We start from the raw sequence: 25,439 nt of genomic DNA on the forward strand, positions 1-25,439 counted from the left end.
GCGCTCAGGCAGTCTAAGCTGTAACTTACACATGTGAAGACTTCTGAGTTTACAGTATAGCGCTGAGGCAGTCTAAGCTGTAACTTACACATGTGAAGACTTCTGAGTTTACAGTATAGCGCTGAGACAGTCTAACCCGTAACTTACACATGTGAAGACTTCTGAGTTTACAGTATAGCGCTGAGACAGTCTAACCCGTAACTTACACATGTGAAGACTTCTGAGTTTACAGTATAGCGCTGAGGCAGTCTAAGCTGTAACTTACACATGTGAAGACTTCTGAGTTTACAGTATAGCGCTGAGGCAGTCTAAGCTGTAACTTACACATGTGAAGACTTCTGAGTTTACAGTATAGCGCTGAGACAGTCTAACCCGTAACTTACACATGTGAAGACTTCTGAGTTTACAGTATAGCGCTGAGGCAGTCTAAGCTGTAACTTACACATGTGAAGACTTCTGAGTTTACAGTATAGCGCTGAGACAGTCTAACCCGTAACTTACACATGTGAAGACTTCTGAGTTTACAGTATAGCGCTGAGGCAGTCTAAGCCGTAACTTACACATGTGACTCACACATGTGAGAATAGCAAACTACAGCTTGCTATTATCATACATATCATACAGCTATCGCTAGGCGCTAGCCTTAACTATCGTCTGCTGCAGCGGTAGCTTTGTCTCCCGTGTACAAGTCCATCGTCTGGCACATTTTAATTCCATCTGTTTATGTGACACTTGTCTTGCCAGCCAGTAACTGCCTAACGCGTATCATTACAGAGTAGACACTTTTTCTGGCTGTCGGTCTTTCTTCTAAACAGCCGGCCGACTGACTGACTGACTGCACTTCCGGTGACGAGTCAATCACATGCTTCTTTCAACGGACACCATTGGTTCTGCACAGTGCTGCCTTCACTACACACACACTACTACACACTGCAACAACGTTGAAACTGAGCATGGCATTATAAATAAATTGAATGGCTGAATTCTGTATTCGCCCCTTATTGCGTTTTACAATTCGCACTGTTCTATTTTTAGTAGCAAATGCAAGCAAAATACACATGTGAAGACTTCTGAGTTCACAGTATAGTGCTGAGGCAGTCGCCGAGCTCTTTAATCACCTCAGGGGATTGTGGGGGATGTCTGTGTGGATAGGATTGGCCACCTTTAACTTGTACTATATGCTGTCACCATCTCCATCTGAATGGATCTATGGAATAAGGTCAAAATATATGGTTTTCTCTTTATACAGGGCAGCTGACCAGTTCTTTATATTTGAATCTTATCTTCTGCGATAAAATGCAGTATTTATTTGCAGTTGGGTGAACCAGTATTGACTTATGCAAATCTTCATAAAAATGGCATGAATTAATCCCAAGGCTGTTCTTGAAATGTGACAGGGACTGGTGTTTTGGGTAACAATTAAGCCAAGCCATTTTTCAGTTTTTTACAAATGATGAAAGTGTAAGTGTCAATTGATGTGTCATCCATTGAAATCTGAAAATAGTTGATGAAGATCTGCTTATTTGAATGTTCGTACTCCTAAAAGCAACATTCAGAAAAAAAATTGCACTGAAAGTTGGTGAACAAGCTTCAAGGATCAAGGAAACTTTATTGTCATATGCAGCAAGCTACAATGAAAGTTAAAAGCCTCGGCCCATGACTTTGCTGTACAGTAAGATAAAATAGAATACAGAAATAAACATGGTAAAAGGTTAAAAAAGTTAAAGGGTTAAAAAAAAAGTTAGAACCACATGAAAGACAGTTAAAGTGCATTTAAGGGACATTTAAGTTGTAGTGCAAACTGTGCTTGTCCATAAAGTGCAATGTCTTTATATGTAGTGCAAAAGGGGTCTGAATAAAGTTCAGATAAAACTACTTGGAGTTCAGGCTCCGTATGGCTTGTGGGAGGAAGCTCTTCCTCAGCCGCTCAGTCCTTGTTTTGAGGCAGCAGAGACGCTTGCCAGACGGAAGCCACTGGAAGATGGCATGGTGGGGGTGCAAACCGTCCTTGATGATCCTCTTGGCTCTGGTGCTACACCTCCTGGTGTAGCACCAGGAGGTGCACCTTAGTGACGCTGTAATTCTCTCCTTGCGTAATAGAGTGTACTCACTCGTGTGAGGACAGAGATAGCTTATTGACAGATTGTCTGTGGTGCCAACGACCCTCCGGGTTATGAAGGTAAAACAGGGTGTAAATCACATCTTTTCAAGTCAACGTGGCATCTCAGGGCTTGTGGAGACTTGCATTACGCCAGGTGAGCAGTATGGAAGCATTTCACGTATTTTTTCTGTTTGTTTTTTTTACGTTTTTGCTCATGGCCCCCTTCACATTCAGCAGACAGCTCTCTGTGCCTGTTGCAGCTGGAGTGCAGTTCTCCTATCTCAGTGCACGATCCATCCAGAGTGCTTTACCCAGTACACTGACTGTATGAGAGTACCTCATAGGACCCCACTTCAAACAAACTGAACTATCCCTTTAAGTATAAAAGTAAAAAAAAGTATTTTCTGTGCAAGGCGAATAGAAACTCACGTCATATAATGCAAATACTCTTGAAGTTAAAATATCCCTTCCAAACATCTTTTAAGATGCATAAAGACTATACTTTGATTAATAATTTGTGTATGTTTCTTTCCACAAAAAAGGTGCACATAATGCGTGAAATCTGAGCGCATGAGACGAGAGAGACAGACAAACAGCGTGGGTTCAGGCCTAAGTCAGTTTTGAATGGCAACAGCGAGAGGAAAGAGTGAAAAGCCCTGAGAAAAGCTGTCTTAAGAAGTCTGACCTTGTGGCACAGAGAGTTGGCTTGCTTTGAGGTCATGGGGTTCGAGCCTCAGTCAGTTTTGAATGGGGACAGCCAGAGCAAAGAGACAAAAGTGCCCAGAGAAGAGCTGTGAGTGTGGACTTTGCGGCAACATGCGGGTGGCATGAGTGGATTCCTGCTCCACCAATAGTAGGCGCTATGTTAGCTGGTGATGTTAAAGACAGGGCAGTGCTGAAATATGTCTCCTCCATCAGGAATCGAACCAACAGCCTGCCTATCAGGTAGCAACAGAGACACAACCACTTATCATGCTGAGCTATGAGCTCAGCTTGTGATTTCTACACACTGTGTTTACACTGACAACAACACAGAGAGCATAAAGAGTGAGACAGGTGGGATTTGAACCAGTGAGCAGCTGTTTAACTGACTGAGCTAGAGTCAGGGACTGACTAGCCTCCTTCATAAGCTTATTTCTAGTGTTCAAACTACTATGATAAAGAAGCATCACTGCTACAGCCTATAATGTGAACACTTCTTAAGACATTGCCTGAAGCAGGGATTGAACCAACAACCTTCGCACATCGCACAAGATCCACATGTTTATCTGAGTGAGCTATAGCCCACTTCCCCTTGCGATGTTTTCATATTGTAGCTTTAAACCTTGATCTGTGACTGTTGGTAAGTAGGTCTGACATGAAGGAGATAAGAGAGGAAGAGAGGCTTTGTATAAAATCCAAAAATACTGTAGCACATGGATCAAGTGTATATAGAAACTTTTATTGAACTACTGTTTCGACGCAGGGTGCGTCTTCATCAGGACTCTGATGAAGATGCAAGTGGATCCTGACATTGGCCTACATGTAACAACCCAAAACACCAGTCCCTGTCACATATGATCTTGGCTACAGAAACTTGCTCCTTGATGCCAACCCAACCACCCACACACAAACAGACTACTGCCATGACAACATCACATGCGTAAAATGGGTCTTTCCCACAGACGTTTGCACGCTCATCAACATTTCTGTGCAGGGCTGTCCCAATCTGGTTCCGGTGTCTGCTTTATTTGAATATGCCTCCATTAAAAGATCATTTTTGCGTCAGAGAGGAGGTGGAAGTGACTTGATAATATGCATGCTCCCAAATCTGTGCTATTATAACAATGTTGAATGATAATACTAAATTGACTCAACCTAAATGTGAATGATCTGAATGATGAATTGAATCCAATGTTTGCAGGTCTCGAGAATCAGTAGAATTTATATTTTAGATTTTATATATTTTTTAACTGCAGCATATTTAATTAAATTATGAAAACCAGAAAGGCCCTTTCTGTGTGGAGTTTGCATGTTCTCCCCGTGCCCTCTGGGGGTTTCCTTCATATAGGAACCCCACACCAAAACATGCAATATCCTGATTGCTGATGTGGTGCCTCCTCTGGTCATTAGGGGCACCTGTTCGGAGGGAGGGGAACTCGTTGGAATAGCGTGATCCTCCCACGTGCTATGTCCTACCGGCGAAGCTTCACCTGTCAGGTGAAAAGAAGCGGCTGGCTACTGCCCATGTCTCGGAGGAAGCATGGAGCCAGTTTCGGCTTTCCCCAGATCGGCAGAGGGTGGAGCAGCAACCAGGATAAATAAATTTAAATTAGCACTAATGGGGGATAAAAATGGGATAAAAAAAAATCGGGGAGGGAGGGGGGGGAATATATGAAAACCAGATCATGGAAATTGTGAAACAGACGAAACATAACTACAGTAAAACAGTGCTTTGATTTACGGTCCAGTTTGTATACATTTTTATTGATCATAATTCATCTTACTTCAACTTACTGATACTTTTCAAACGATTAAAAATCTAATAATAGAGAAAAAATACTGAATGCAAAACTAGTTACAGACTAAAACTGGCATTTTGCCATTCAATAAATCAAAATAAAAAAAGTAGTAAATTCATTCAATATTTCAAAGCACATCAAAAATTGAAGAAAGGAGCTGTTAGGAATTTAAATGACAAAATTTAAGTAATTGGAAGTAATTGTACCTGTGTACTACAAAGAGTTTAACAAAACAGAGTACATCTTCATGAAGGTGATACGGGCAAGATAAATACCGCAACGCGTTTCAACCGTTGGGTTTTCGTCAGGCTGAAACGCGTTGCGGTATTTATCTTGCCCGTATCACCTTCATGAAGATGTACTCTGTTTTGTTAAACTCTTTGTAGTACACAGGTACAATTACTTCCAATTAAATTTTGTCATTTAAATTCCTAACAGCTCCTTTCTTCAATTTTTGATATTCTACTGTGCCTGCTGAGCTGGTTTGGTCCACACATTGTGTGTTTTTCATATTTCAAAGCACACAACTCTTCACCAGCAAAACAATGAAAGATAAACAAAGGTGGGGTTATCTGAAGCATTTCTGGATCTGCTGCATTGCCAACAGCTTAGTGATGATGGTCATGATCGCCTGAAAAAACAAAGGGAGAGTTACAGTAGTAGGTACAATAGTGAAAGAGTATGTCATACATACACTTAGGAATTCTCTAACACATAAACTAAGGTCTGCTACAACATTCTCTTCTTTTAAAAACACAATGTATTTTTCTCACATTTACCTTTACAGTAGACACATAACAGATTAAAATATGTATAACTTTTAATCTGATAGAGCTATCGCAGTCATTCAAAAGGTTATATATAGGGGAGAGTTTCTAATTTATGTAAGTGTAAACAAAATTAAATGTCAAATTTCCACCATGCGAAGGGTTTTTGCAGACCACCACACGTCTTTATACAGCACACTTCGCTCACCAGCTTTTACTTAGATTTAAAGTGTGTGGATAACGGCTAAACATTTGTTTTATAATCAGTATTATTACTATTAATCCATTTTTAATAATAAGAATGCATTCTTGCATGTCTCCCCAACCACCAGACTCTGGGCCCTATCTTCCGACAGGCGATATCCCCTATTAGCGCTTGCGCACCTGTTTGCGCGTGCTTTAAAGCAGGGAAGATTGCAGTCCGCTGTCCAGGTGTTATGCCGAGTTTTGCACCCCAGCGCCGGCAGCATCCCCACCTCACGGGAGCATATTGTAATGATTTATACAGAAATTTTACTGTTTAAACGTGATATAATTGTCTGGTAGACTTGACCTCCCTGATTTCTAAGTTAAAACAGCCCCGAAATATGTTGGGGATGCAATTCTCGGCGGGGATGCGGAAACGATCCCGGCCCGTGTCGCATATCTGCCCTCCGCCCATAGCCTAAGGGCCTGTGTCCACCTAGCGTCTTTTCGTCAGGGCCAGCGTCTTTTTTCAGTTGTTTCCAATGGGGGGAGAGCGTATGCGAGCGCACATGGACGTCTAGAGAAAGTGCGCTGCACCCACCGTCTATTTTCAGAGCGCTCCGCCGTTTTTGTGCGCCGGCTCCCAGCGCTCCCAGCTGAGAATAATTTAACTTTTCAGAAAGACGCTGGTGTCGGGTGCTCCTTTTCTGGCAACTAATCATATGGAGAAACTATCGCAACAGAGACAGAAAGGCTCAATTGTGGGAGCAGATTGGCTAGACACTTAATATTTCTGGTGAGTGTTGTGCTTACTGCTTTTAAAACTCTTGTTTTAAAAAACTCTCGTAACGGGACAAGCCCCGTCTTTTATTGTCACACAAACACCACAACACATGCATGCGGCCACAACACACTCATGCTGACGGTGGCCGATGAAAAGTGTCCTCTGCATTTAACCCATCCAGGCATGTCCTTTCCTCCGGGGGGCAGGCCAGGAGCAGTGGTCGCTTTCTCGTACAGTGCCCAGGGACCAACTTCGGATGTTGTCGTCACTGGTCGGATGACGATGACGATCTGATCTTCTGCATGTTTTTAGTGGGGGGGTTATATACGGAGGAACCCCCTGGGGGAGCACGGGGAGAACATGCAAACTCTGCACAACCAGAAAGGCCCTTATGACGAGATACCCCACCTGGGCAGTAGGCACTGAAGATATGGGGGGGAACACAACCACAGCGCCCACAGTGTCCCAGGTGAGAATCGAACTCAGGACCTTCTGACTGTGAGGCGACAGCTCTACCACTGAGCCACCGTGCCCCCCTTTTAATAGCGTAGCCTACCTGTGTTGTTAGCTTGCTAGCTGTCAGCTACAGTATCAAGCTACTACCGCACTGAACTAACGTAGTTTCAGACTGCTTCCTTGTATATTGTGCGCTGGGATCAGCGCTCCCCAGCGCACTCCCAGCGTTTAACAGTCGGAAAAAGACGCTAGGTGGACACAGGCCCTAAGTAGGCTATAACGTATAACGTTAAAATTAAATCCATACACGGAACTTTTCAACTGGAATACTGGTGCCTCTAAATGACCTACACTACAGTGTACATGGGCAAATGTGACAATCGGCCAGGAGAATAGAATGGATATCACTTTGTTGTTACTCAAACTCACATGCATGCGCTGCGCGGGGGACGGGAGTCGCGCTACGGGGAGAAGTGAAGCCACTTCCCCGGTGGCAACTCACCAGGCAAGACCGCGGCTTCGCTCAACCCGCGCCTCCGGCCTAGCGGAGCTGACGTTACACACAACTCAAAGGGCTTCCCGAGGAGCTTTTTCTCTCTCAAAACAATTGAAAACCACCGTCATGTTAAAGCTGAGCAAGGAGATCGATTTTATTTCACCAGAGCAACACAAAAGACTGATGGAAATAACAGAAGAGAGGGTAAGCCCCAATAAACTGCTACCCAGTATTGACAGTAGATACAGTAAACACGATTCTGCCTGACCAATCAGTCATCTGCAGTGTTTTCACGTCACGGTATGGTACCGGGTTCACAGCGCTGGAACCTCAACAAAGCAGGGACCAAAACTAGCACGACTCAACCCCGACTCAACCCGGGCTGTCCACGTTTTTGATTGGTGGAATGAGACAAAAAAGCGGGACGAGCTGGGCGGGGCCGCGTTGATACCAGTGGTGGAAATGGGCCAATAGAGTACCGCAGGGATGACGTATTTTTGTAGTCGGAACGCGGAAGTCCTCATGTCTGACGATTATCCTGCTGAACACTGGTTCGCGTTTGAATAAGCTTGCGTTAACCACAGACCTCATTTGAAGCATCGTGCCAAAAACCCATTCAAAAATCCCATAGGCGGAAACAGTGAAGAACCCGGAAGTGTTAGCATCCATGTTCCTCCGGCTCTCTATTAAATGTAAATTTAACTACAGTATGTACTGATTACTTGAACAGACTAATTCTGGTCCGTTTTGTATTTGCTATATGGTTTAGAGATCAGAGAGGTTCTTAAGCATTTTCATGTCAAGCACCCACAAGGAAACACTGTGATGAGGTCACCCAAAATGAATACGATTCAGATCACAAATCTATTTAGAAAAAGCTTCACCTACTTTTGATACACTGTGGGGGTTGACCAGTCCATCTAGTCCCCTTGCAAGCAATTGCTCCGGCACCCTGCGGTGCCAAGCTGAAGCCATAGTAACAGGAGTAGTGAGCAACCAGCTCGTCAGGCGTAGAGGACAACAGGTAATCCCCATTCTCGATCTTTGTTGGAGGGCCACACAGCTGTAACTCTGGAATTCAAGAATGCAAGTCGTGTCACAATCACATACAGCTAAACAATGAAATCAATGCAATTCATGTCATGATCACAGCTGAACAATGAAATCAATGCAAGTCATGGCATGATCACATACAGCTGAACATTGAAATCAATACTGTTAGATGATGTCATAATCCCTACTACGAGGTCGACAGTGATGATGTCATATTTCGGATGTTCCCTCCGTGATGATGCCAATTGTCGACGACTTCGTCATTACATCACTACATGACTCATGCTGCGTTCCTTTATCGCAAAAGAACTGGGATGTGGAGGCTAATGACGAGGCTATGACGTCATGTCCATTTGGTTAGCGTTCCATTTGCAGAAAAGTTGAGCTGGGAAGTTCACTGTTCACTGGTCAGATCCACTCGCTAGCCAGGCTAGCCATTGTTAGCAATAACAGTTGATAACAAGGCATTTCGTGGCATTTTGCACATACAAACACCGCAGCCTCATGTCCACACAGATAGAAGTAGGCCGTGCTGTGTGTTAATGAGACACAAACAAGACAGAAGTGCTAAATAGCATGTATACGATTATAACTACTGTTGTTGCGCGGAGCAGCCATCTTGGATTTTTGAGGTCGGGGCTGCTGAGGCTCCTACAAGTTTGGAATGGGAAATACCAGCTCTAGTGACGTCACCGTCCCAGCTCATGAACTTTGAACCGTAAGATTACCAGTTCCCAGTTATAAAGGAATGCACGATTATGTCACTTAACGCCGAGGTTATGTCATTAATCATTGAGGATGTCATACAGTTCTAGAAGGCTCTGCTTGGTGGCCAGGACACTACTAGTGATGTCATATCCCACTGCAGTGATGATGTCATCTCTCAGATGGTGCCTCAGTGATGATGCCTACAGTGATGATGTCATATTTCTGATGTCATTTTGTAGAGTGACATCATCTCCTCGTGAACTATAAATACGACCGCCGCGGGTTTACCGTTGACGCTCATTGATTCATCTCAGGGCAATCTTCTGCAACAGTTCCCAGCTTTGAACCTTGCAGATTCAGCTTATCAAGTGCCACAGCGTTTCCAGTTATCAAAACCCCAGTTTCTTGGCCATCAGGTGCTTGCGTGTAAACTCTCCAGTCTCACAGCCTAACAAATACGATCACATACAGCTGAACAATGAAATCAATACAAGTGGTGTCACGATCACATAATGGCTGAACAATGAAATCAAGACGGGGCACGGTGGCTCAGTGGTAGAGCTGTCGCCTCGCAGTCAGAAGGTCCTGAGTTCGATTCTCGCCTGGGACACTGTGGGCGCTGTGGTTGTGTTCCCCCCCATATCTTCAGTGCCTACTGCCCAGGTGGGGTATCTCGTCGTAAGGGCCTTTCTGTCTGTGTGGAGTTTGCTCCGTATATAACCCCCCCCCCCCCCCCCCCCCACCAAAAACATGCAGAAGATCAGATCGTCATCGTCATCCGACCAGTGACGACAACATCCGAAGTCGGTCCCCGGGCGCTGTACAAGAAAGCGACCACTGCTCCTGGCCTGCCCCAGGAGGAAAGGACAAAGCCAGGATGGGTTAAATGCAGAGGACAAATTTCACCGGCCACCGTCAGCATGTGTGTGTTGTGGCCCTCCGTGCATGTGTTGTAGTGTGTTGTGTGACAATAAAGACAGGCTGCCGTCTGAAAATCGTTTTAGGCTGCCGTCTGAAAAATCGTTTTTTTAATCGTTTTAAGACGTAAGCCCTGTTGGTGCAACAGGCGTAAATCCACTCTAAAGACTGGTCTTAACTAAGACCGACGTAGGAGTTACGACCAGGCATAGTTAAGACCAGTTGGTGCAACTGGCCCCTGGTAGACTCAAGGCTTTCCTAACTTGGTTTAGAATTCTGAGGGAGTTTCTCACAACAAAACCCAAATCCCTTAAAGTCCCCGGCCTCTCTAACTTAGAATATAATATGGCTGGCAGAGAAGAGTTGGTAATAGAACTGGCCTCCATTTTCAGCCATAGTGGGGCCCACAGAGTTAAACTGCTAGGAGTCCCTTTCCACCAAAACATTAGAGCCCTAACATTGGCAGCAATTCCGCATTATAAAATCCCATAGCCTTTTCCCCCCACCAACATGGCAGCGGTCTATATATCTATATAGAGCTATTTAACCCTTATTAACAAAAAAAAAACAGCTTTAAACCTGGATGTGGACATAATGTAATAATATCATGTAATACACAACAGAATGCAATACATTTTCACGTCATGATGTAATAACAATTTTTTTTAACAATCTGCCGCATTTGGTAATAGCCTGAACAGCCTGCAATATGTACTCAGTGTCGTGCACTTTCTTTGTCTCTATGAACCCTCAAGTACAGTTTCTATTAAGCTCAGGAATACAGTGACACTTAATGCAGTTTTGACCAATGAAAGGTATGACTACTAATCTACTGAACTTATATAGTATATTTTTAAAAGGAATTTTGAGTCAGTATGATTCATGCTAGAATGCATGAAATAAACATTGTTGTTATGATGTTATAATGATTTTTATGAATGACGTCCATTTTGGTTGGGTACTACATAATGCACTATATTACATTTCCATAAAAAAAAGTGCAACTCCCCTATTTTGTAATAACCACCGCAATATGTAATAATTTATTACAAAATACGGAGAAATGTATTTACATATTGCTTCCAGGCTGTTTATTACATAATGCTGTACATAAATGGACAAAAGATTTAGTGAATGTATTACATTTTGTCAAGTTATTACATGCATTACGTGCATTGTTACAAGGTCTTACAACACATCAGGCCCACCTCTGCTCTTCTCCTCTCTCCAAGCTTCCAGACTCATGGATGGTATGTGATGACAGGACAGGTAAGCAGAAGGCTGTTTGTGGAAGGATGCGAAGGTGAAGGCATCGCGAGGGACTCTGTTGACGTCGGTGTTGTCACAGATGATCCGAGATAAAGAAGCCTTTAATAGTTCCTCCCTCTGTTGCTGGGTGAACACATCTGGGCTCTCCCACCAAAACCTGAAAGACAGAAAGGGATGATCTATCCATGACTCTAGTGCAAATGGGGGTCCGGGGACCCCCAGGGGTCCGTGGCACTTTGCCAGAGGGTCCGCGAAAAGTTTTCAGGAAAATAAAAATAAAAACTTTTTTTGCAAAAGCTTCATAGTTCAATGAAAATATTTTATGCTTTAAATCTAAAATGGTTCATGGATGGTTCCCGTCTATGAACTGGGAAATTATGAGTGCAAATGGAATGTGGCTTACACATCACTCCACCATCATTAAACCCCTACCCCCACACATTACTCATTACATAAGATGGACAGAGTGGCAAAGTCACGCCCCCTTCCAGGTTGGGCCTATGCACCAAGGGATTTTTGCGCCATTCATTTTTCAATAGACAGACATGCTTATAAAAATAGTTTTATTTGATCAAACCAAGCGATTGAGCTATATTTAGAATCAGGAGAGACCATATAACGTTTCACTCAGACCAACTTTTTGTCCAAGTGAAATGTTATATGGTCTCTCCTGATTCTAAAGCGGAATCGTTTGGTTATACATTACATTACATTACATTACATTACATTACGTCATTTGGCAGACGCTTTTATCCAAAGCGACTTACATTAACACATTTTTGTCAGCAATAGAGCAATCAACTATGCAACACAGTCTATGACAACTACAACCTCTGAAGGAACAGTGGTACAAGTTTAGTTTAGGTTTTTTTTTTTTTAGAAAGAGAGAGAAAGAAGTTAGATCAAGAAGGGCCCAGATGGAGCCTGAAAAGGTGTGTCTTTAGTCTTTTCCACCAATTTATTTATTTATTAATTTTGTTATAACAAACTATTTTTTATAAGCATTTGACTAAACTAGGCATCTCGCACACTATACGTGCTCGATTCCTAGGCTCGCCTGCTGCGCGGCCTCTGACATCTCAGCCTTGACATCTCAGGGCTTGTGGAGACTTGGATTATGCCCGGTTACCAGTATGGTAAAAAAAATCTTTTTTAGCTGCAGCTCTATAAGTCACTCGGTCAGTTGGTCGGTCGGTTGGTCGGTCGGTTGGTCCACAAAAAGTTCACCACCCTTTAGCGGCCACAGTTTTCACCCTAGGAGGCTGATATTTGGCATGGAGGTCGTGCGTATGTGTGAAGGTGTGGCTAAAAGGGGGGCAGTGAGGATTTGCATATGTGGTCACAGCTATTGCGAATTCTTGCGAATTGTCTCACACTCAGCGGACAGCTCTACTTGCCTGACGCGGCCGGTCTCCATTCTCCAAACTGGGATGGCACCGGCTGCATTCTACTGCATGCACTGTAGTACACGGACTGTCTGCAAGTACCTCATACAACCCCACATCAAAAAATTTGAACTATCCCTTTAAATAAACAAAAATGTACCTGTCACCCTCACGAAGCGCTTTCATCTGCTTTCCAATCAGGCAAGAGAACAGGGGGCCAGTTCTTGCGCCGGGCAGCATGTCTTCAACAAGTCCTCCAAGCCACACGTCGATGTTGTCAGGATGTTTGTACATGTTCAGAATTTTCTCAACGACCCTTCTGTCTCCCACCACTTCCACGAACTCTGCCTGGGTCCTTATCCGCTTGAGACCGCAGAATTCCCTCCAATCATTGTACCCTGGAACAGAATTTCAAATGCATGAAAAGAAAACAGTACACTTTAGCATTTGCATTCTGAAGTGATGATAGCTATTTAAAAACAAATGTCGGTTAACATAAACTTTGGTTATGTTTAGGCAACTAAAACAACTTTGGGTATGTTTGGGCAACTAAAACAACTTGGTAATGCTTAGGCAAGTAAAACAACTTGGTTAAGGTTAGGATTATGGTTTGGGTTATCGTTAAGAATGGAACACGTCGGGGGCGACCCCGCTTCTCTCGCTTGAAAGATGAGGAAGTTACAAGCTATTTCAATATCAGACTGTTGTTACGTTAAAAGACCAAACGTTACCTTCTAACAATTTTAAAGCCATTTTTGTGAAACTAAAAAGTTTTTTGAGCTGTGGCTATTTCACAATTGTTTGGAGCCTGGGCTGGCCCATCAGAGCATTGCTGAGAATCCCTCTGCACCGACAGGCCCAGATGTGTTGTAATGAAGCTAAGCCTGGGTCTAACCAGGGAGGGCGTGGTCTCGTCCCCGCTGCAGGTTGAGTGCGGCCAGGTCCATGTCCCGTGGGATGTTGAGGACGACCAGCCGCTCTGTTATCTCCTCTGACATCAGCTTGTCTGTGCTCACGGTGATTGCTGCAGTTCCTATTAGACCTCTGATGATTGGTTCCAGTCCACCTAAACACAAAGAGTAGCCTCATTAAAACACAACATGTAAAACGTCTATTTAACATCCTCTTAAAGCAAAGAGCAGCCTTATTAAAACACTATGTCATACTCAACATATACAACAACGTCCATTTAACATCCTCTTAAAGCAAAGAGCAGCCTTACTGAAACACTGTCATACTCAACATACAACAACGTCCATTTAACATCCTTTTAAAGCAAAGAGCAGCCTTACTGAAACACTGTCATACTCAACATACAGTATAAAACAATGTCCATTTAACATCCTCTTAAAGCAAAGAGCAGCCTTACTAAAACACTATGTCATACTCAACATATAAAACAACGTCCATTTAACATCCTCTTAAACCAGGCATGTCCAAAGTCCGGCCCGGGGACCAGATGTGGCCCTTTGACCGATCTTAAGTGGCCCTCGGCTTGTCTCTCAAAATACACTATATCTTGCCCTCCACACAGTATTGGTTAATCAGGCAAGTTCAATTTGCATTTTTTCTGTTCACCTAACGATGGCAGCACTATCATACAGTTTGTAGACAAGCACCAAGTATGAACAACACAGGCAGAATTAGTGTTTTCAGATGGTAAACAAAATCATACAATACAATTGTATTGTATGTGATTTAGATTTGTATAACTCATATGATGCGAGAAGCAGCAAAATGTGGCCCTTGGTGAAAAGTAATTGAAGACCCCTGCACTATGTCATACTAACATCCTCTTAAAGCTGCACTAGGTAATTTACAATGTAATGGCTCCAAATGGCAGCAAGAGGTTTGACAAATTTGAACTTCCAAACGCAGAAATCATGTGATGTGGTCAAAGTGAAATCATGTGATGTGGTCAAAGTGAAATCATGTGATGTGGGCAAAGTGAAATCATGTGATGTGGGCGAAGTGAAATCATGTGATGTGGGCAAAGTAGAATCATGTGATGTGGGCAAAGTGAAATCATGTGATGTGGGCAAAGTGGAATCATGTGATGTGGGCAAAGTGAAATCATGTGATGTGGGCGAAGTGAAATCATGTGATGTGGGTAAAGTGAAATCATGTGATGTGGGCAAAGTGAAATCATGTGATGTAGTTAAAGTGAAATCATGTGATGTGGTCAAAGTGGAATCGTGTGATGTGGGCAAAGTGAAAACGTGATGTGGGTAAAGTGAAATCATGTGATGTGGTTAAAGTGAAATCATGTGATGTGGTTAAAGTGAAATCATGTGATGTGGTTAAAGTGAAATCATGTGATGTGAGCAAAGTGAAATCATGTGATGTGGGCAAAGTGACATCATGTGATGTGGGCAAAGTGAAATCATGTGATGTGGTTAAAGTGAAATCATGTGATGTGGTCAAAGTGGAATCATGTGATGTGGGCAAAGTGAAATCATATGATGTGGGTAAAGTGAAATCATGTGATGTGGGCAAAGTGAAATCATATGATGTGGGCAAAGTGAAATCATATGATGTGGGTAAAGTGAAATCATGTGATGTGGTTAAAGTGAAATCATGTGATGTGAGCAAAGTGAAATCATGTGATGTGGTCAAACTTAAGTGTCCATAGCCAAAGGCAGAATTTCATTTGGGTAAATAGGACAAATACAGTGTCTCAATTAGTGACAATGGGGTGCTCTTCTATTTTGCAGCCCTACTCTGTGATTTAGGCTCATAAAACAGGTGTATTCTTACATAACACATTGCCATGTGCAACTTTAAAGTCGAGCTGAACCCAAAAATTATTTCCCCCCCATTTTAGTTCAAATACCTGGGTATTCAGTGCACCTATTTATTAATGTATGCAAAGAAAATCAAATTTCTTTAGTTTTTCACACTTTTTCACATCAAAAGTTCATTTTTCAAGATTTCATTCATAACAGTAATCTACAGTTTGCTGACGTCACATAGTACTATCAAATTTCTACCCCATGTCAACCAATCATATCACGACCGATCACGACATGGCAGCTATCAATCTTTATTTCAGGAGAATGTTCTCCTCCAAATGAAGGGAGAAAATGGCGCCTAGTCTAGAGTCTGTAATCTGGCAGAATTTCTAGCCCATAAACTAACTACTAACTTGGCCAATTGTATGTAACATACAAAATAAAGCAAACGGTAATGTCTAAGAATGCAAAGAAATGTAACTGGCTCGTTAAAATCGCATTCCAGGATAACGTTAGTTAACGTAGTTAAGGCCGAATTCAGACCGCCGCCCCTCGGAGATTCCAGGCCGACAGGCTGCACTCTCCGCTTTGCTCCACACAAAGGCAGCTGGCTGCCTGCGGCTCTAACTCGCGTAGTGCCACAACACGCTGAATCCCACTCGATTTTGGGGCGGAACACGCCAGGATTGGCCAAACACAAATCCAGTCCCCAAAATTGTCAAATCAAATCATCGACATACTGCTATGGCCCCCCTTTCAACCTGTCATCTCAGACAAGTTTTGTTTTTCAGTCTGAAACGTGACTCCGATCCACTTGGGCTCTGTTGGCTTCATCTCGTCTTTAAAGGAGAATTTCGTTTTTTTTTTACCTGGACCCCTCTCCTCACATTAATTATGATCTGACGACTCACCCAGCGATCTCCGCGGCGTTTCCTACGCGTTGTTTTGAGATCAATACTCTCCAATCCAGTCGTAAAATAGAGCTCCGTGGGGGCCAAGTGGCAGCCTGTCTTTCCTGCATCTAAATAGCCAGTTTTATTCCCGTTTTCGCCACATATCGTCATAATCTCATCCCTCAACAACCACCAGACTGATATTCCCCCCGGGGCTGTTTCCTGGTGTCTCCCAGGGATCAAATTACCTCATTCGTGATCTCGGTCACCAAGTCTCGTCAAGTCCCGCGATACTTTCCTGCCGGCTGGCCAACTGGCCAACTGGCCAGCCGGACGCACATACAAAATTTATTGAAATCAGTGAGAAAAGCCTCTGCCATCTGCAAGGGGGCTTACTGTACTGTACCTCATAATGAGTCTCCTGGGACAGCAGGCAGTCTGTTGAACACGTGTTAGGTCTATGACACGACGTTGGCATACATTATAAAAAAAATGTAAGTCGCTTGAATTGTATCCAACAAATAATTAGAATAAGAGAGAGTTTCAACACTGGAGCTGACCTAAATCGATCCCCCCCATTCCCTCTAAAAAAATTTACAGTGTGTTTAGTGTGCACACAGAAACACCCTATTAGTTGCAATAGAGAGAGGACTGACCTTGTTTGACTAATCTCCATGGACTGAAGAAAGTGTCATGTAGTCTCATGGAGGGGAAGCGCTCATGTTCCTGGAACCTCTCGTTCAGTCTCTGGAGGGTTGGAGAGATGGTCGCGTGGCCGAACCGCAACGCGGCAGTGGCGAACACGTTGGAGGCTGCAGGTTGCACGGTTGGATCATATCCTGAATAGGCTCCGATGTACTGAGCAAAAGAGTCGTTCCCAATAATTTTAGGAATATAATCTCGCAGGTTTATGATCTGGGGGTAAAAAAAGAGAGGTGGGATCACAAGCAATGTTACTATAGTTAACTAAAACTAAATTCAAAACTCAAACTACTGTAGGTGTGTGTCTGCAGGGGGGTTTACTTTACTGAAATAAAAATAGAATTTAGACTTAAAAAACGAAAACTAACAAACAATATTGTGTACTTACAAAACGAAATAAAATAATCAAATATAGCAAAAATTTCGTTCGTTTTAGTCTTTTTCAATTTGGTCAAATTTGTCAACACAAGAAGCGTGAGGAGGCATTTGGGCATCATTTTACGTTTATTGAGATTGGGATGTGAATGAGTCAATTGCCTTCACAAAGTGTTGTGTTTGTATTGTAACACCTATTCTATATCTTAAATCTTGCCCCTTACAAACCCCCCCACACACATTATAATAAATGAATGAATAAATAAATAAATAAATAGTCTAAATAAATAAATAAATAAATAAAGACTCCAACTAATAAAAAGCTATATAAAACTAAACATTTATAAATAACAAAAATGGGTAACCCTTTATTTAACAGGTACCCTAGTTACATATGAACTATTTGTAATTACCCACGAACACCAAATGTAATTACACAGTAATTACCAATAGTTATAAATGAAGTTCATATGTAGTTACATTGTAACAGACCTGTAAAATGGAATGAGTCTGTTCAACTGTAGTTCATATGTAGTTTCATGGTAACTACCAGTCTCTGTTTATAATAACAAAGCTATGAAGTGACAACTACATCTGACTGACATGCAGTTATCCTCTCAAACTCCACCATGAAATTTGGAAAGCCCTCGTGGCTGAGTGGTTAAAGCCGCTTGCTTTGCAATCAGAAGTTCAGTGGTTCTAATCCATCACTGGGTTTTAGCAATCTCTGTCCCAGCCCGAAGCTTCTTTACAGGTCCGGTACCATGTAACTACATATGAACTACAGTTGAATAGACTAACTCCACTTTACAGGTCCGGTACCATGTAACTACATATGACCTACAGTTGAATAGACTCACTCCACTTTACAGGTCCGGTACCATGTAACTACATATGAACTACAGTTGAATAGACTCACTCCACTTTACAGGTCCTGGTACCATGTAACTACATATGACCTACAGTTGAATAGACTCACTCCACTTTACAGGTACGGTACCATGTAACTACATATGAACTACAGTTGAATAGATTGACTCCACTTTACAGGTCCCGTTCCATGTAATTACATAATGAACTACAGTTGAACATACTCACTCCATTTTACAGGTCTGTTACAATGAAACTACATATGAACTACAGTTGAACAGACTCACTCCATTTTACAGGTCTGTTACAATGTAACTACATATGAACTACAGTTGAATAGACTCACTCCATTTTACAGGTCTGTTACAATGTAACTACATATGAACTACAGTTGAACAGACTCACTCCATTTTACAGGTCTGTTACAATGTAACTACATATGAACTTCATTTATAACTATTGGTAATTACTGTGTAATTACATTTGGTGTTCATGTGTAATTACAAATAGTTCATATGTAACTAGGGTAGGCTACCTGTAAAATAAAGGGTTACCCAAAAATGTAACAGAAATTAGCAAACCCACTTTGGAACTACAGTAATAATTAACTGAATTGAAAACAAAATAAAAATAAAAACTAATGGACAATTAAAAACTCTAATAACTAATGCCAAATCTAGAATCTAAGGATTGTGTGTAACATGCTGTGAAACCAGAAGATTTATCGAATGGAGATGGGACGAGAACATAACTTAATATGCCACATGATATCTTCCTCTGAAAAGATCAAGCATGTCTGGGGAATGTGCACACACAGAGAGCTGGAAGATATTCCCCTGAGATATCTCTATGATACCCGGAAGCCTGGAAATATGATTGCACATTTGTTCCCTCACCGTTCACCACAGACGATTTCATCTGTCCTCATCATTATTTATAAAGGCCTCATTTCACCACCTGAATCTTAACACACACACACACACACACACACACACACACACACACACACACACACACACACACACACACACACACACACACACACACACACACTCTCTCTCTCTCTCTCTCTCTCTAATGGGATCACGTTTAGCTCACGTTTAGCTCATGTCTAAGAAGAGAAACGGCTCTGAAACACTTTTCTTATTTTGCTCACGGGGCACAGTAGAGTCACGGGGATAGTCAGTAGAGTCACGGGGTTAGTCAGTAGAGTCACGGGGATAGTCAGTAGAGTCACGGGGTTAGTCAGTAGAGTCACGGGGTTAGTCAGTAGAGTCACAGGGTTAGTCAGTAGAGTCAAATGAAAGATTGAGAGATGGCAGAGAGAAAGAGTGTGGGGGGCCACATCCGGGTAATGCAGCGCTAGATTTCCTGCCTACCAACATGATGGTCGCACGTTCGAGCCACCGTGTTACCTTCGATCTGGTCGGGCGTCCATACAGGCACAGTTGGCCATGTCTGCAGGTGGGAAGCCGGATTAAGGGTATGTGAGCTCCTGATCCTGCTCTGGTAGGTCGGGGCACCTGTTCCAGGATAAGGGGAACTGGGAGGAAAAGCGTGATCCTCCTACAAGCATGTGCTATCTACAACTCTCAAAAAATAAAGGAATTGTCCGCACACTGATTAGCAGCTCCCGTTTTTATTTGCGCTCAAGGTTGGCAAGCTTTCGACCCTATTGGGTCTTCATCAGGCTATCTACAACTCTCCCCAGATTGGCAGAGGGGGTGGAGCAATGACCGGGACAGCTTGGCGGGGGAATTGGTTAAGTACACCTGGGGAGAAAAATACACTTCCTGATGATCTCAGGCTGCAATCCAGCTGGTAAGGTTGGAACAACTGATCCAGACTGTGTGATGTGTGCTTAGCATTTGCCAATAACCTGGCAGCAGAACTCAGCAAAATCTCAAGCTAAGCCACAACATATCAGCTGAGACAGAAGAACAGCATGGACTGACTCAGTTCCAAAATTAATCTCAAACTAAGCCACAACATATCAGCTGAGACAGGAGAACAGCATGGACTGACTCAGTTCCAAAACTAATCTCAAACTAAGCCACAATATATCATCTGAGACAGGAGAACAGCATGGACTGACTCAGTTCCAAAACTAATCTCAAGCTAAGCCACAACATATCAGCTGAGACAGAAGAACAGCATGGACTGACTCAGTTCCAAAACTAATCTCAAGCTAAGCCACAACATATCAGCTGAGACAGGAGAACAGCATGGACTGACTCAGTTCCAAAACTAATTTCAAACTAAGCCACAACATATCAGCTGAGACAGGAAAACAGCATGGACTGACTCAGTTCCAAGACGTAGCATTGGAAATAATCCTGCTCGCATTTCAGGATTAGTCACTCAACTGTCAATCTATCTGGAGGTGCGGTAGTCTGTCTCCTCTCTATCTGGAGGTGCGATAATCTGTCTCCTCATGGGGAAGTAGAATTTAAATGCAGGTGAACAGTCACATTGGCCATGTTTGCATGGAGTAACTGTGTAACAGCTACCATAGAGTAACTGTGTAACATGGAGTAACTGTGTAACAGCTACCATAGCTACTCCAGTTAAGGTGTTAAATTAAGCTGCTTACATACACTTTTGATATCCTGCATTTGAGTTTGAGAAAAATGGTTCAGCTGCCAGCTAGCCCCTCCATAACTGAAGAGGTTACTTCTAATACACAGGAAGGACATGATGGTCCCAATAGTATCCTAAAAGTAACAGTAAATGCTGCTTGCCACCAGGTCTTTTTGTTGACATCAAAATGTACCCATAATGCTATGAGACTCTAAGTTTATGCAGATGATTGATTGACTGATTGATTGAATTTAGTCGACAAATCATAAAATACACTGACAAGCATACAGTATCAAATAATTTGTCAGGATATCACAATAAAGTCGTCAAACCTATTTCCATCGTGGCAAAACCCAAAAACGAAAGCAGTAAAATGTTTCCATATAATCTATTTAATATGGGACTATTCCAGACATCTTAACTAGATTTCTCATACTTTGAGTATCAGCTTATCTGCATTGTTCTAACCTTGTCATTGACATTTTCATGCGTCACCCCCAAATCAGGTTACTTGAGGAACAAGCATAAGTGAATTCTCTGTGCTTAACTATTGTCTCTTTGTGAGGACTGTTTTGAGTACTGGTCTGGGAGAAGTAATGCCTGGCTCTGTATGTGCTCAGAGCTGTATCGAATTCTCAATGTGATGTGTGCTTAGCATTTGCCAATAACCTGGCAGCAGAACTCAGCAAAATCTCAAAATAAGCCACAACATATCAGCTGAGACAGGAGTGTATTGGGTAGAGGCCAGAGTTCAAGACTCTGTGATAGTAAAAATCTGCCTTACTGACATGTTATTGAGCAAGACACTGAGGTCCACTAAGCTTGCACTGTTAAGGCAATATGCACATTTTCTGGCCCTCATTTGCATGAGCTACAGTAAGAGCTCAGAAATGTTGTCTTATTCACTGACTAATATATTTATATAAGTCAAGTTGTGATGCAACTGCAACTGGTGGTGAAAAACGTCCTCCAAAACAGCCCTGCACAAACAAATAGCCCCCACCCCCATCGCCAACTGCAAGCACAAACTGCGTGCTTCAGCTAAGGCTCGTGTATTTTAATGCATTGCTTACCGTCAACAAATCCTATGAAAATAACAAAATCAGCAATGATTTTGTTTTGCCAACAAGTCTCGTCCATGGCCAATGAAGCCATAGAACATTGTATTAAAAAAGTTTGTCCAATCGACTTCACACTTGGCGGGTGTGTTGCTGTGGCCCCGAGGAAGTGCAGTGTTGAATATGGTGCAATAAACAAGCAAACAGTGTGCGCTCAGCTCTGTGTCTGAGTGCAGCGAGGCTGTTTGATATAAACACTGTGACATCACATGGCCAAGGAAGAACTGATTGACGTCCCATGATCACTAGCCAAAAGGGGGTGTGGTAATGGCCATGGCCAATCACAACAAGTGCAAACCTTTAAGCTTACAGCACAATGGTGTGGCCATTCAGCTTTATGGCACCACGCCCCCACCACCCACATCCCCGTAGTCACTCCCCCAGGTCACTCCCCCTACCCAGTCCTTGTATCCCGACTCTCTAACGCCTTCCTATCCCTAGCTATGGCCCCTATTTCCTAAACTCACTAAACGTCCATGAGTGAGTGACTAACTGAGTGAGTGAGTGAGTGAGTGAGTGAGTGACTCACTGTCCTGACTTTGCCATCCCCTGATCCCGGCGGGGCCTGCTGGCGGGGCACTGCCATGTTTTTTGGGTGGGCTAAAGCCCACCCAAAAAAGGCCTAGAACCGCCCCTGGTGGTAAGCATCAATTAATGGCTTAATTCATCATGAGTTAACCATCCATTCATGCACATGTGTGCACCAGTATTGTAAACTGTTACCGTTAATTTATGTTTTACCTTTCACACATTTTATTAAATTTTTTCAAAAATGTTAGATATAAAAGGAAGCTTTGGTCTGTAGTTTTTGGGTAGGCAGGATCAAGGTCGGGTTTTCTCAGAAAGCTGCTTTAAAATATTCAGATGTGACTTTTTGATCATGCAGAGGGCTAAATAGAAAGACTTGTCACTTTTTGGGCATAGTGCAGAATATGGAAAAGTGGAGGCTACTCTACATGGCAACAAGCAAGAACCCTGGTTTAGCATCACTACATTAATAAGGTACCTGTGGTTACTGCATCATGGCCTCCACGGAGAGGATTAGAGAAGTGTGGCAGGGGGAACCTCAACTTGGTATTGAATTATCTGACATTATATGGGAAAGTAGTTTGTCTGTGATACAACTCTGCTCAGTTAATAGTAGACACCAGCTGATTCAATTTAAAGTTGCTCATCGTCTTCACTATTCTAAGCATAAGTTGCACAAGTTCTTCCCCTCTGTCTCACCACTGTGTGTTAAGTTATAGTTATCCTTTATTTTCCTTCTGGTTCTGCCCTTCACTGACGGGATTCTGGGCCAAAATATTTGACTGGTATTCTAAGGCCTACAAAATAACCCGGCTGAACGGTTATTTTATTTATTTATTATATTTTTATTTTATCCGAGCACGGCTGCTCGGAGACCTCTCTGGACCGGAAGGGGAAATTGTGCAACAGTCTCTGACACTGGGGACCACTGTCGCCAAAAAACTTATTCTGAAAGAATGGAAGTCCCCCTCTTCACCTTCTTTCCAACTGTGGTTGATGGACATGATCTCTGTTATAAGGATGGAGAGGCTCAGATCCTTGAGAACCATCTCGCTTGGAAAGTTTCAAACTATTTGGGACCCGTTTCTGACCTACCTTGACGAGGTTAGGGGCGGTGGGTGACTTGCTTGGCTGGTTTGTCTTGGGCCCCTTGTATGGGACCCCATGTACGGCATCTTTTATAAGCACGTAAGCACCCTTATATGGGGGTAGCACCATATTATAATTATCAATATTATATGTATGCTTTTCTTTGTTTTCCTTTCCTGTGTCTGAGCTTGTTCGTTTTGCTTTGTTTGTACGTTGTTAAAACCAAATAAAATATAAAAAATAAAATAAAAAATAAAATAAGGTACCTAGCATTAACTCATTCCCCACCAGAGGTTTAGAGAAAAAGTCACTAGCCACTGCCAGGGTTTTTGATCACTTTCATTAATTTTCCAAGACCCACAGAATATTTTCTTCTATGAGTACATAAAGACTGAATATCCCAAAAGAAAGAAGAGAGTCTCTACTTTCATAGGGATTTTTTTTTCATTCTACCTTCATCTGTTCTTTAGTAATCGACACCTGAATGTAGAACGTTTTCACCAAAAACACCAGTCTCTGACCAGAAAGCGGAGGAAAATGCATTTTTGTAAATTAAGTCATCTTCACGGCTCCTGAACTGAATAAATGCCTTTGATGGCAGATACTGGCGGTGTTACACTTAACTATGAACCCCATAATGATTTGGTTTCCCCTGCCGGTCAAACTCGCCCGTGGGCACAGCTTTTACCGTAACACCGGTGTGAGAAAGATTCATCCCGCTATGAGAGAGGGGAGCCGGGTCGCACGTTCTTCTAGTGCGGGGGGGCGACTGGTTGTCTGTGTAACCTACTGTATGTCAGGAGCAATCTACAGGCTGCCTCCCCCACGCTATAATGACGTCTGAGCCCGTATCGATAAAAGCTGCCGGACCACGCTTTGATCAGTGCCATGGAGCTGTGTTATGGACCTTTTCTGACGGGAGATTGTTGCTTTTTTCTGCTTCCTGGTTTTGTTATACAATCGTGGTCGTTCCTGTACACCTTTAGACGTGCTGTACTATTTCACAAGGTGAGTAAGAGAGCCATCTATAACATGACGGTGAAAACACTTATTGCCACCCAGAGACGTCAATGGCGGGGAAGCGTTGTCTGTTAAAAGATGTCGGTAGACGGCAATGGCGGGGAATGAGTTAAGGACAATTCTATCATACCTGATGCGTCGCTCCAACAATCTTGCGAGTCTCTTGGTAGACAGTCTCCGCATTCCAGTGGTCATTGAGACGTTTCAGTTCCTCTGCTATGCGATTGTGCTCCCTAAGCGACAGCGTGTGCAGGGAGGTCAGGGCCAGAGCCTCGTTGACCCGAGTGTCTCCGGCAGCGAAACACTCCACTCTCTCCTCCTCAGGATCCCTGGGATTCTGGAGGCAAGGTGATGGATCTTTGGCTACAAAAGGCATGTAGGGCCGACCTTTAGCATCCGCAAATTCCTCATTGACGGCCAATTTCCCAGCGGGGCTGGAGAGGTCACGGAGATAGCTCTCCATCTTTGGGGAGCTGCCATATATATAAGAAGCATCCAAGAACGAGGTGATGGCGTTCAGCTGTTGGCGCTGTAGAACTTGTTCAATGCCAAACTTGTAACTCACAAAGCAGCCAGGTGTGGAGCGGAAAAAAGGCATGCAGCTTGTGGCACTCGACGGGTCAGGTGCCTGTAGAAAAGACATTGAAGAATTTAGAGGAATTGTCTCAATAACATCTTGGACTGCCTTTGGTGTGATTGTTTTTGTAGAACTCCAGTGCCAATATGTGTATATTTCTGTGTTCTTGTGTGTTTCCAAATACTTACTAAAGACATTTTCTCTCTCTCTCCATCTACAGTTGCTACTCATTTCGTTTGGCCACTTTGCTGCAGGGCCCCCTACTGCTGCACTGCCGTGTTAACAGTGCCCCCGACTGCTGCACTGCCGTGTTAACAGCGCCCCCTACTGC

General features: G+C 43.1%; 1 protein-coding gene across 1 annotated transcript in view; it reads right to left on the reverse strand.

The window, feature by feature from the left end:
- Positions 1-1,872: 1,872 nt before the first annotated feature.
- The window catches only part of tpo (thyroid peroxidase), a gene marked incomplete at both ends in the record, with an annotated part of 34,651 nt that continues 11,084 nt past the window's right edge, over positions 1,873-25,439 (reverse strand). Inside the window, 6 exons of the mRNA XM_083633122.1 lie at positions 1,873-2,041; positions 11,163-11,396; positions 12,785-13,022; positions 13,520-13,690; positions 16,906-17,164; positions 24,662-25,159. Coding sequence (XP_083489248.1) covers positions 1,873-2,041; positions 11,163-11,396; positions 12,785-13,022; positions 13,520-13,690; positions 16,906-17,164; positions 24,662-25,159 — 1,569 coding nt within the window. The remainder of the gene's footprint in view (positions 2,042-11,162; positions 11,397-12,784; positions 13,023-13,519; positions 13,691-16,905; positions 17,165-24,661; positions 25,160-25,439) is intronic.

This window comes from Poromitra crassiceps (assembly GCF_964638095.1).
Source record: "Poromitra crassiceps genome assembly, chromosome: 3".
Classification (NCBI taxonomy): Eukaryota; Metazoa; Chordata; class Actinopteri; order Beryciformes; family Melamphaidae; genus Poromitra; species Poromitra crassiceps.